The sequence below is a fragment of the Sander lucioperca genome, chromosome 11 (genome assembly GCF_008315115.2).
Source record: "Sander lucioperca isolate FBNREF2018 chromosome 11, SLUC_FBN_1.2, whole genome shotgun sequence".
Classification (NCBI taxonomy): Eukaryota; Metazoa; Chordata; class Actinopteri; order Perciformes; family Percidae; genus Sander; species Sander lucioperca.
The window spans coordinates 38,064,771-38,078,735 of NC_050183.1; the positions used below are offsets into that span (position 1 = coordinate 38,064,771).

Sequence of the window (13,965 nt, forward strand, 5' to 3'; positions counted from 1 at the left end):
AAATTCTCGAGAACGCTTTGAATGGGCACGCCACCCAACTATAGCCGCTTTCCGACCAAGTAGTTACAGGAACGTAGTTATAGGAAAAGTCCACTTCTAAAACAGATCTACTAACTACTCTCCCCCAAAACCGTTTTTTTCCAATTGCACTTGCACTGGCCAAGTAGCCATAGGGACTGGTAGGAGGGGTAAGGGAGTGACGCCAGCACGGCAAAGGTTTTTACAGCGTTAAAATCAGAACTATGAACTAAATCTAATGTATATAGCATATTTGTCACGGGTATCTCTCTCTCCCCCGCCTCTGCCTGCTGCGCTGTGGACGTGTGTGTGTGTGTGTGTGTGTGTGTGTGTGTGTGACGGCCGGCGACCCGCAATACACGCTTGTGGAGTTTAACTCTGAAAAGACAGTTAACCACAGGTTCCTGTTAATCTTATGATAGACATGTGTTGTGATATTTAAACAAACGAACCGTCAACGGTGAAATAAAAGCCTCTTATTTACGAGACCGGTCTGAGAGACCTCCAGCTTACAGCGGGGTCTCTGAGCATGACTGGCCCAGCGACGAGCTAGCGGCCGGGGCAGGCGTCTGCTGGCTGTCGCCTCACTTCATGGAGCTTCTCAACTCTGAAAACTTGGAAGCAAATTGTCAATTCGGCATCAATTTTCGCAAGACTGCCTATATTCAAAATCTAAACAGTTCATTTCTTGCCTAAAACGTTGTCAGAAGTGAAATTAGTGATGAATAAGACGGCGAAAATTGTCCCGTTGTTGGTCTGTCTGTACCGGAAACCCGACCCTCGTTGACCTAGGTTCATATGCTGAAAAGGGAAAAGATCCTGCCCTGAAGTAGGAGCTGAAAAAGTTACAGGAACTGCGGTCAGAGGGACTTAAAAATCCCCAAATTGGTCCAGTCGGAACACGAGAAAAATTGGGTTCTAGGAATTTTATGTTCTATGTTTTATAATTGTATTTTCTGTCACATTTGTGATAATTTACACAAGAAAAATAAATAAATACTGGGAACCAAGCAATTGGCCCATTCCAAACAGGCACACGCTCCAAACGGGCACTGCATAGTTTGATAAAAGAGGAGTGGAAGTGGGTGCGATTCAGTGTTTGCTTTCACCTGGTGATGTACTGCTGGATGCAGTCGAAGCTGCCCTGGGGGTTATCTCTGCCCACATTTGACAGATAGAAAGTAAACGTTTGCAGTTCACTGGAATTTTCTGACCGTGGTATTGAAATTTTCTGTTGAAGACAAAGAAGAAAAACATGAACATATGAAATCAACATGAGATATCCCTGTTCTTAATTATTTGGTGTCAGAATAAGGCCTCATAGCGTTAAAATCCGTAGACTTAGACACTATTTTTGTTTTTGCTGTATTTAGTATTATAAACAAATGCCAGTGCTCTTCTCCTTAAAAACTTGGCTCTGACTAGGCAAAGCTGTGAGTAAGCCCCAGGCATTTTCTTGCCGGCTTTAAAAAAAAAAACAAAAAAAAAAAAAACTGAAAACCTCACAAAATGCAGCTAAAATCCACTGCCTTGTATTCCTCCATCTTATTTCTACTAGGATAGTCTGTGCATCGAAGAAGGCTCCTAATTGCGTTCCCAACGTGGGATTGGAGGAACCGCAGGTAAATTACTATAGCAGTAGAACTATGATGGGTATTTCTGTAGTGTCTGGTCTTCGACATAGTTATGCACTTTTTTTCCACCCCCAGAATTGCCTCTCTTTAGAAGACTTAAGAGGAAGTGGAGTTAACCACTGTAAACTGACCTTTAACTAGACAGCTGCTGGACAATTTGTTTACATGGAGCAAATAATTAGACAAGTGCAAATAAGGCATGTCAGTAATAATCTTAGAGAGAAATGTGAAAGAGAGAGGGTGACACTAAAAAATAGCCTTGCCACTTGAGTCTACCTGATTCCACCTCACCCTATCATTAGGATGTGTAGTCACATATGCATGCATTTGACAAGTCCTGAAGAGAAAACACCAGTTGAAAGTAGTTTAAGACTAATGGCAAGGCCAGCCAGGTAAGGTTTCCAGGAGGGCGTGGCAGGCTGACCGTTTTCAAGCTCCGTTTTCATGAGCATGAATTCAAGTGATGTCACAAGGACTGTGTATCAGACTGAGCCATGGTAACAAAAGATGGATGTATTAGATGGTTTTGGATCCCCAGTAAAGATCCTCTTGACCAGTGAGCAGCTCATTGCCGCTGACCTAACCTAACCTAGAATAGAGGCTCAGCCTGGCTTCTTCGCCAGTGCTGGGACTGATATGCGGTCAGACTGTAGGCAGCTCAGTTCTGTTTACCAAATGTCCCAACACGTGTGAAGGCTGCAGGTGGCCGACTATAAATAAATACTATGTCCTATATTTGCCCTCCTGGAAGACCTGTGCTCTCAGGTATCCATAGTGCTTCCACACACACACACACACACACACACACACACAGGATCTAAAACACCTACAAAAAGAATTGACTCGGACTGTAACTAATAAGCAGCGCACAGAAGAGGAAGTCTTGGCCCAGATATCAGCTATCCAGATATCCGCTGGCTACACCGGAACCCGAAGAATATTGGCTGTTGCCCCCAGAGGCCAAATCGTCACAAACCACAATGTGCATACACTCATTTTTACTCATCCATGAAAAAGTACAGTTTCTAATGAAAATGGGTCATCAGGTGAAAGCGGACACTTTGTCTTTAGTGAGTGGGTTGTTTTTTTTCTAGTTTGTATTTACTATGCATCTAGACTACACAACAGTATTTGTGCAAATGGCAAAGTTATATGTATATAAAAAGGTAAGTTCTGATGTGATGTGTGAGATGTATCGTGTGTTCAATTTTGATGCTGGAAATGTTATGTCCATGTGTTTGTGTTTGAGGACCCCCTTAAAAAATGAGACGGTGCATCTCAAGGGGTTTGACTGATACACAACGGGGATAATCTAGCTGTGGATACTGTAACTTTAAGTTTACATTCTTTCGTGAAAACGGCTTTTCCCCCTCTTAGGAAGAACTAAAAACCCCTATGTTAACTTGCAAATTAAAAACCTTGCATGCAACAGCATTAGTTGAAGTGTTTATCAAAGCTTCATCATATGTACACTCAAATTGGCAGTGTACATACGGCTACATATAGTGAATGAAATTAACCGCGGAGAATTCAAACACCACTACAAAATGGCGAACACACTATATAGTGTGCTATTTCTGTGATAGGGAACGGTTTCGAACACAGCTAGAGACAGGGGCCTGACACACAAAGATGACATCAAAGAGCGTTGGAAAGTGCTGACTGCTCAAGTGCTTTGCCCATGTGGCCTCATTTTTGTTCAGTTTAAAAGCAGAACACACCGTAAAGATTGTAACGACCAGCTGACTCTTCTGCTCCTGCATAACATAACTAGTCAGCAGCAGTTAGCATTTGTAATCCCACATTTATTTTGGAAAGAAAAACAAACAAGCCTACTATTGTTATGCCAGCGCAAATTTGTTTACATATGTTCAGAATATGAAAAAAATCTGATTAAAAATAGTAGCTGGCACTTAAAAGTTTTGCTTTGAGCCGGCGTTGTCAAGTCTGTGGTCTTTGGCTTGTGGAGGACAAAAAGAAAAAATGAAAGAAAGACGAAACTAAATGGGCGACGCAGCTGTGTCGACTAGTGTCAATGGTGCTGGAGGATACATCGCAAAAACTATGATGGATATTTAGCCACATCATGACACAACGCTGGCCCACACTCAGAAATACATGCTGTACATAATGACAGAAAGCTTAAAGCCACTTAAAGCCAGAATGAAATGTGCAGGAGAAACGACAGCAGAGAGTGCATACAGGCTTCATCGACAATGTTGAGGTATTCCTGTGTCCTGCATGTTTCACACAGCCCACATAAACGTCGTCTTAAAATCTGAACCCAAACCTGTCTGGAAAAAACCCTTACATTTTCTGTCTTTTTAGGTCTTGAAATGTTTTCCTTTCTATATGATGAAATAAACTTGTTGTGTGTGCTCACTTTGTAAGAGCTCAGAGAGAGCTGTACCAGATGAATGAATATGAGTGAATGAATATGGGATCTCATCGTGACAGCTAGGCCATCTGCTCTGTCATTTAGCCACTTTCATACTCCTGACTAGCATTCTGATCTCAACAGTAACAGATTTTTTCCATGGTGGAGTTTGCTCTTTGTTGCATCAGTAAAATGCATGCTTTACTTTACTTTTTCAGCCAAAAAACACCAGGCCTACCATCTGATCTGCAATTGACAAACATGACTTCACATATATACATACTGTATGTGCTCTCAACACATTTACAATTACTGCTAAAAAGAAGGAGATTTAAAAATTGATAATTAGAAAATTAGATTTTACTTGGTGATAAAACATCATGTATAGTAGGAGTATAAAAGGGGAGTCTGGCTCTATGCAGGATTGCAGTGTTCTGTACTGCACGGTTCCCAATTTTACACAAAAATATTGACTGCAGGACAGCAGAATCGAATATATCAAGACTCCTAGAGAGTGCCTAAATAATGACTTGTAAATGTAGAAATTATAGACCTTAAAAAATACACAGACCTGAGCTACACCAATAATCATAAAATGTCTTACAAATTCTTCAAGATTATATGCGCACCAAACAATGAGTTGAACAAATTTGCTAAGCTGCTGCTACTTGGGGTGTATCGATGAATTTGGAAAGCATGCAGTGGATTCCCTAAGCAACACATCTAGCCTTAAATAAATGTAACAACATATGCTGTGTGTGTATTTCACTGCAGCATGGACAGAATGAGGTGTTGTGCTATAATGTGAGTGCAGCTGTCTGTAAGCAGATTTTGCTCGTTTGTGCCTTAGACATGGAGTGACAACTTTAGGAGTAAATTGCTTATGTACCTGTAGGTCACAAAGTAAACAAGCCACTGTTCTAGTTATCAACTCCTGCATTCCCAACTTTTAACCTTTTCATTGAGTGGGAATTTGCACACTGTATTCAATGCTGAATGAGGGGGAGCCTCATTCAGCAATGGGCTAACTTCCATGTCTTTGCTGCGTAATCGTAGAACAACAACAAAAACAGAGAAAAAAATAAGCTATATTTCATCTAGGTTCTGCTATTCTTACGAGAAAACTCTTTTTACAGTTTTAGCCATCATGTTATTGAGTAATAACATTTTCCCAAAGTCATCGCTGAGATATGGGGATGCGGCAGCTCTAGTGCAGGAAGCACTTTAGGGTAAACAATACAATGGTCCCCCTCAGCAAATGTAGACATTTGCAGAAGTTTAGATGCTGACGAGTGTAGTAGGCAGTCATTGGTTAATAATTAATTACTATACCATATTACTATACCAAGGACACACATTCAACCTGCAGTCCTCCATATGGTGCCAACCGTTTTATATAACATTTAATGACCTAAGAGAACTTAGTGTCAAACCGTACACATAAGACAAAGGCAAAGGGTGCAGACTATGGAGTAGGGTTGAAAGGGAATCTGTAAGAAGAGAGGAATAAGATAGATGTTAAAACATAGAATAGAGGTACTAGAATCCTGCTATTGGAGGCATTGTGACCATGGTAATGCCCACAAAACAGCCTATTAGGACAACGTTTCCGACAAAGATGGATAAGCCAATAAAATATTTGGACACAAGGCAAATCACTAAATGAACCAGCTCCTTGGATGTCAAACCAAACTGAAACCTACCAGCACAGAAGTGCACATAGAGTGTCTATGCATGTCAGACTGGGCAGGCTCTCACATGCAAACGCTGCCTTTTGCCCGTGCAGGAAGCAGTGGCTTGGGCAGTGAATGTTTATGAGCATGAGGAGGTTTATTGTCTTCATGGAGACAGTTAATTGCTCATATAGAGAGTACTGGCACCCTAGTGTGGGTTTTGGGATTATCATAAACAACCAGCAGGTACCATTTGCAAAACGGAGGCACGTTTTTTTAAAACTTATTCTAGGACATAAAAACAATTCCACAATCTATTGCATTGCTACTTGTTTCTTTCCTTCACTTAGCATATTTTGTGCATTTATTGACTAGCCTCTATTGCACCACAGAGGCAAGGCAGGCAGAGGTTAACTTTAGCTTTGCTGCAGTGGTGAATATTAGCAGGTACAAACACCTACAGCTTTCAGTCTGCTCTGTCTCAAGCCGGCTTTGTTTCCTCAGCAGTTCTCCCATTACTTTCCTTGCATTATTAGTAGTGCTGTCAATATTGGTAATAGTGCAAATGGTCGACACAAGACAGGGGGCCACCAACAAGTTATCAGCAACAGAGATTTTTGATGTGAACAAATTTCAAAGAGATCATTTGAAAAACAAGGCAGCGAATGTGACATTTTAAAAAAAGAGGTTTCAGAGTATTTTGAGGGGCCCAGTTGCCATTTTGGCACGTTTAGGAGCCAAAGCAAAAATAACCCAAATATTGTGGCCAGCAGCAAGAGAGGCTGGGAAAGGTCAGGTCCCAGTGAGAGTGGTGTATTAAGATCAAGCAATGTTAACATAGCACATGACACATATGGCAAAAAGTACATCATTAAATTCAGAGCAGCTTTGCCAGCATCTTTCTTGCTGCTCACTTAAAGACATGGCACTGAAGTGTCAAGGGTTTGTTTTAAAAAGTGTGTGTCGGTTGGAGTTTGAGCTTCAAAATGTTTTCTTGAAAGAAATTTCTGTGTTGACACCTGAAATCTGATAACAAAAAACTTTATGCATTGGATTAGAACAGACAGTGAGGGAGAGAGAGAAAAATGTGTTCTTACCCCTTGGTTTCCATTAAATCTGATCAATGGCCGTGATGACAGGACCTATACAAAAGACAAATAACAGCTTTGAGAAAAAATCTCAACAGTAAACAAAACAAAGTCATTCAGGCAAATTTCCAGACAAGATCTTTTCGGTTGCCATTAATATACATGTTTAAGTAAGCACTGAATAAGATTTTTTTTTTTTTTAAAAGACAACGGAAGTACAAATAATTGCTGAAAGCATTACATTAGGCATGCACCAAGTACTGCAATATCAGTTCATAAATGGTTAAATCCACCATAATCTCTTTTTTCTTTGTTTTCAACTAGTGGAGAGAAGAGCAGCTGTACTTTGACTATGCATCAAGCTCCAACATGAAACCGGTTCAACACATTCAAGAAATGTGGAAAACAGAGAAACCACAATTTTAATAGCATTTTCTACTCAAAGCTATGGTATTACAATTTCGAGTTGGCATTAGCGGATTTCACATCAGGAAAACCAATACTCCCACATTTTAGTGCTGTGTATACTCGGACGAGTTTACTACCAAGAACAATTTGCTATTGTCATTTATCAAAATCCAAGGCTAGTTCTGGTTCAGTGGTTACTTTTCTATTCACAAATACATTACTTAAAATGCATACAGATTTCTTACACCTACTAGAAATGCTTAAATTAAATTTAAAAAAAAAAAAAAAGTGTTTGGTAAAAGGTTTTCTCCAGTTAGGTTAAATTTAGAATAAAATTGCCATCAATGTACCCATTAAGTGGAACATTTTAATGTACTCTAAATCCAGTGTCACTGAAAGTTGTAAAACAACAAAAAACATGAAAAACACTTGTAATACTGTTGATAGTAAATTTGCAAGCTAATAGCCTTTTTAATAGGGGTGCACGATTCAGAAAATGTCACGATTCGATATTGATTTTTAGGCTCAGGATTCGATTCAAAAATCGATTTATGATTCAAAAATGATTCTCGATTAAAAAACGATTCACAGTATGTACATGTAGTTACTTTTCCCATGTGATTGCAGTAGATATACAATTTAAAAAAAAAAAAATTAAAAAATTGATTTTTAAATCATCAGTAGAGCTTGAATCGCAACACGAATGTGAATCGATTTTTTTGCACACCCCTACTTTTTAATACAATAAATTACAATCAGCAGAGTAACAACCTCCTGGAAGTTACGTCAGGTTTAGAGATGCAGGAAAAGAGGAAGGCCTGAACAGGGTTTCAATTGTATTCAGCGGTTTCAGTATCAGATCCACTGTTCCGGGGGTTACCCTATGATATCGGTTTATCATTTGATTTCTTATAACTCCACATTCAGTTTCAGATTCTCCATTTCAAATTAAGCAAATCAAAAGACAGAAGCACTTTCATTTCCTAAGATATATTTTACAGAAAGACGAGCAATGCAGCAGGATTCTTTTGTTGGGAAGTTGTTGCCATGCTAATGTGCTGATGCTAATGCTAAGACAAAGCAGCAATTGTGAGCACCACACACACAGAAAGCGCCTAGCCAAAACAATCTGTCTTTGTAAAGTCAAGCTAAACTGTATATCCATGAGTGTTTGTGACACCAGAAGCTGTTTTTAGGATGTTGAACTCATAGTGCTGAATATAATTTGCTTTCAGAATTTTTTTTTTTTAGGAAATGCTACCAACAAGGAGACAAGTGAAGTATGAGGACAATTATAGGAAGTAAACATGAACATCTAACTTTACCTCTTGCACCATAATGAAATCAAAACTTAATAGTCCAACACTTTTTGACTAAATACCTGCCAAACTAATGGCATCATTCCCATCAGCTTCAGCTGTACTCCGGAGATAGAGCGGGTCATCTTTAAAATTACAAGGTAGCGTTTCGATCCCCAGCTCCTCCTGTCCACATGTTGTGGGTCCTTGAGCAAGGCACTGAACCCCAAGTTGATCTCGATGGGCAGGACAGCACCTTGCATGGCAGCTCTGCCACCATCGGTGTATGAATGTGTGTGAATGGGTGAATGAGAAGAAAATTGTAAAGTGCTTTGTACCAGTAAGGTAGAGAGGGCCTATATACATGTAGTCCATTTAGTGCTAATTTTTAAGCAAATGTTAGCATGTTAGAGCGCTCCACACTGCAACCAAATGGTCGCATTTTGCGATAATTTTTTTTATGAGACAATGCAAGTAATTTTTACTAGGGCTGCACGATTTGGAGAAAAAGTCATATTGCGATTGCGATTTACAATACTGCGATTATGATAATGGTATCACGACTTTACTTAATTATCAAGGAAAATGCAGAAAATAAGCTACTAAACTTTTGAAATGTGTAACTTTGTATGTTCAAGTAAAAAAAAATAAACGGGCCTAAGATGAAATACATAAACAAAAATGTGCAATACCTTTTCAATAACTTAATATTTTAGAAAATTAAATAAAAATTCTTAAATTAATATATTTTGTATGTCCTTATAAATGATGACTTTTTTTTTAAGATCATTTTTTGGGTTTTTTAGGCCTTTATTTACACAGGACAGATGAAGACATGAAAGGGGAGAGAGAGGGGGAATGACAAGCAGCAAAGGGCCACAGGTCGTAGTCGAACCCGCGGCCGCTGCGTCGAGGAGTAAACCTCTATATATGTGCGCCTGCTCTACCAACTGATCTAACCTGGCCACATAAATGATGGCATTTAAGATGGGTGTAATAGAATAACTAGTGATTAAGTTAAGAAATATACTTTGTACAACCTCTTCTTAAAGTCTGCATGCGCTGAACCCCTCTACACTTAACTACTCGCACATGTGCGACCTGCAAATTATTATTATTTTTTTTTAAAGTTGAAAAACGAGGAGGGAGCTAGTCTGCCAATGTGTGTGAGAGGGGGAGGGTCTGTGAGTGGTTAGTCAACGGCATCTACACTCGCTTTTGTGGCGTCACACTAGAAATGGGTTCTAGCACCGTAGATTATTAAGTAAATTAATCTAAATCTTTTATACATCAGTGTTTCCAGTTTGTTTAAAATAACGCCAAATATCCCTAGAGCGAGCAAGAGAGTGATGGGGATTAGCTTCGGAGCAAGTACCGACTCTAGAGGCATAGTGGGAGAAACAAAGTGTCTCCCCTATGCTTTCTGATCACGATCGGAAAGGGGAGGGTGTCTTTCGAACCACCCGAACTTGTCATGTTGGGCATGTCAGAGATTGAAGACAGTGAACTTTGGAATAGCAATTCACCTTGCATACCCTAAACAAATCAAATTAGGCCTAGATTCATACAAAAGAACATCACATTCTCATTTACCTTGCCAACAGTATAATATTGTTCAACTTTGTCCTGAGCTCTGAACACTCAGAGCCTATCTAGGAGCACCACACCTTTCATGGAGCCACGCTTTCTGGTATACCCCTGCAATGTTTACCACAGCACCCGTTTTAGCACTCCCACCCTCAGCCCCCTCCCCCATCCCAGCAGTGCTAACATAGTGCTACCCTCAGCCTGTTCGTTTGAATGGGCTGCTGACATGTCACTATTCTCTGGGACCCGAGCCCAGAACGTTCCACAGAGCTAACCTTAGGGACAGAGTACGGGTCCTGACCATGGGTCGATGACAAGGCTGTGGATGTTCTCACACGCTGCCAACCAGCAAAAGAATGGGGATCAGCTGGACATAGCATGGACTTGCAGCCAAGCAGCCTATGATAAAACTGAACTGATGACAGTGTTGTTCAAGGGGGAAATTGTTGGGTCTTTGTAAATCATAGAGTGTGGTCTAGACCTAGTCTAGCTGTAAAGTGCCCTGGACAACTCCTGTTGTGATTTACATTCCCTTGTAGTATTAAAGCAAATGTCGATAAAAATTACAGCAACATGGACCTCAGCAAAAGAAATTGTGTGCCTGGCTTTCACATTTTAACTATAAACTGCTGTTAGAATCTATGGGCCCTATCTTGCACCCGGCGCAGCGCAAAGCCCGACGCAAAGTGTCTTTGCTAGTTTAAGACCGACACAGTTGTCAATTTCCCGTCCAGCGCCCGCGTCGTTTAAATAGCAAATGCACCTGCGCCCATCTTTGCACCCATGGGCGTGCTCGGTCTTACAGTGAGGTGTGTTCAGGTGAATTTTTGGCGTATTGCTATCTTGAGGCAGCGGGAAGTAATTGCGCCATTGACCAACAAAAACCTGGTCTAAAGTCAATAGCGCAGCATTTCATTGTTATTTTAACAGCAAATTAGTAAAATGCGCCTAGGCTCGTGCACGGCACACACACACACACACACACACACACACACACCTTTTAAAGGGAATGGGAGATGACCCTCTGATTGGTTTATTGCGATTATATATTGCCCAAAACACACCTATGAATTAATGAAGACACTAAGTACAACCCTTTTGAACCATGTGCACGGACCCTTTTTGTCACCGTCAAACTAGCAAAAGTGGATTTGGACACGCCTTAAACGCACCTGCGCCAGGCACTTCACGCCGTGTGATTAGATCGTTAAAATAGGGCCCTACAACTTATTAGTAGTCACAATTTCACATGAAAAGCTCCTTTTAAATCAGCATGTACACTTCATGGCCCAACATCAGCCACACAAATTATATCTAACATTAGACCAGCAAGTTGTATTAGGGATAAGATATGCCATCTTCGCCATAATCCCCCTGAAAACATACTGAAAACATGCCCAAGGCTTTTAACAGGCCCATTAACAATACATGACAAGACAATAATGTGTTAGCAGGGTTTGAATTTACTTTTTAAAATGCAAAATATACAAGCTAGGAGTTTGTTTATACAAGAAACTGGGCACAATTCATGGAAAATTACCAGGTATAGACCAAGTGCACGCACGCACAGCAGAACTTTCTACTCTTGTCTCTCAGGTTGCAGTGCCAAATGATTCTTTGTTTTGTAGTAGATGCACACAGGAATAGCCATGTCTAAATCCCTATGGGTATGGCTGTGGCACCCAAATTGTCAGGTGTTTAGTTGCATCACTGGCACACTGATGAGATGTTCCACCTGTCTAGGACTTCAGAGGGAGAAAGAGCACTTTGTGCCACTCTGCAAGGCTGAAATGGTACTGGGTGTCCCTACTTTTAATTCGCAATGTGCATGCATCATTGCTGAGTATGTCCTGTGTAAAAACGTGGTGTACTAGTCTACTCCTTTAAAATATCTTTGACACAAGAGTGTGAAATGAGTGTTTGAAGAAACACACTAGCAAATAGGCTTAATTGGACCTACTTATTGGTGTATTTACTCTAATCGGCTCTTTAATGCTTGAAAAAAAACAACCTTTGAAGCTTTTAGTGTTCTCCATCTCATGAATGCTGTCTGAGCTACCTTTGATCTGGTGCTTGAAATGGGAGGGCAAATTTCCATATGGTGGTGTGCACCATTTCTTTGTTGTAGGGATAGGATCAGTAAATGTAGAGCCTGACACGCTCACTATACGCACACAACACTATCTCAACTTTAACATTTGCAAACGATTTCAGACAATTTTATTTTCAAAAACATTTTCCGTCCATAATTTTAGAAGAAAGAAGTTTTGCTTGTTCACATTTGTGCAGGTGTTATACCTGATGTTATACCTGAGCATGTCTACGTGATTGTTTTGTTGTAACAGGTTTGTCCAAACTGCAACACTGGAGCGCTCAATTTAGTGTGAACGCACCATTATATTTCACTTGGATGTATTGCTACTGAACTTACCACTTGTTTCAGTTAAAAAAAAAAAAAAGCACTGAAGTTGGAAGTATTGCGTCAATGTAGTATCAATGTACTAGCAGCCTCCTCACAAAAGAGACATTTAGCAGAAAACTAAAGTGAGCATCACCCTCCTCCCACTGAACTTAAAACTCCTTTTAGATCTTAATAAAAGTTCTTCAGACAGCTGTCTTATTCTAGTAATCTGTGGCCTTGACAAAAGTGATGGGAAAGTGATGACTCGGCAGACATCCACAGAAAGCAATCAAAAAGCTTAAAGCAAGGGGGAAAACACTCATCTTAAAAGGAGATATTTTGTTGATTTAAATCCAGCTCCGTGTCTTGGCAGTGTGTTTAAATGAACGATGTGTGGCTTTCATCTGTGGCCGCAGTGCATGAAGCTCTCAGCAAGGCAGATCAGCTGAGGTCTGCCAAAAATCGCATCGTTTCGTGACGGATCTCCACACACACCATTAATCTAAACACACTGCCCACACAATGATGATACAGAGCTGGATTAAAATCGGCAAAGTCCCTATAAATTTGTCATAAACTTCTTCTTAAACAATCTTAAATCTTAAACTTGACTTAAACTCACTGGGGTATTGTAGACGTATCCTGATGGGGCTAAAAGTTCCACTAATGGCAAAACAGTTTTTTTTAGGGCCTGAGCACGATAGTGCAAGGCCCCAACGGTGCCTTGCACTGAAAGTGCGAAGGAACCTATTGTTTTTCATAAGATGATTATTATTTTTAGAAAAAAAATTACAAAATTTTATAATTTCCGAAATATTGGTTTTCGTGTAAAAATCTTCATTTTACGAACACTTGTTTGAGGACTTTAGGATGCACGAAAACTCTCAAGATTTTGCAGCCATGTGCACAATAGTAAACTCTTTCATCTGAATTCACATTTAGGCTTGGGAGTGGCATGGTTGCTCTATAGCGCCCCCTAATTGGTTTTAGCACTTGGGCACATTTTTGACGGCCTCAATATATACGAAAACTCACAAAAATTGGCACCCACATAAACACCTGGGAGCTTTGCGAGACTGTACAGCCATTTGGCCCAAACCTGTAAGTGGGCTCCATAGCGCCCCCTAATGCCTGGAAGGCCTTAACTTGGACGTAGTTGCTCCGATCTTCACCAGATTTAATACCCATATTGCTGTAATCATTGCGGACATATTTCCCATTTACCTTAATTAGCTCCGCCCAACCGGAAAGCGGCCCTTTTTAATTATGCATTTTTCATGTGTTTTACATTCTTTCGATTCATTCTCGTCCTAGGCCGTGATTTCAATCTTCTTGAATCTTTGCAGGTAGTATCTGTTGACCCTCATGACGAAAAGTTATCCAGAGAATTTTGATAGTTGACAAAATGCGCAAGTTACAGCAATTTGCTGTCTAAACAGGAATTTGCGTTATCTTGGCAACAATTATTTCGATTGCCCCGA

At 40.3% G+C, this 13,965-nt stretch overlaps 1 protein-coding gene across 1 annotated transcript in view; it reads right to left on the reverse strand.

The window, feature by feature from the left end:
- The window catches only part of ell (elongation factor RNA polymerase II), a 37,020-nt gene that overhangs the window by 15,466 nt on the left and 7,589 nt on the right, over positions 1-13,965 (reverse strand). The window contains exons 2-3 of the mRNA XM_031318249.2: positions 6,800-6,844; positions 1,128-1,249 (exon numbers count right to left, since the gene is read on the reverse strand). Of these exons, the coding sequence (XP_031174109.1) occupies positions 1,128-1,249; positions 6,800-6,844 (167 nt within the window). The remainder of the gene's footprint in view (positions 1-1,127; positions 1,250-6,799; positions 6,845-13,965) is intronic.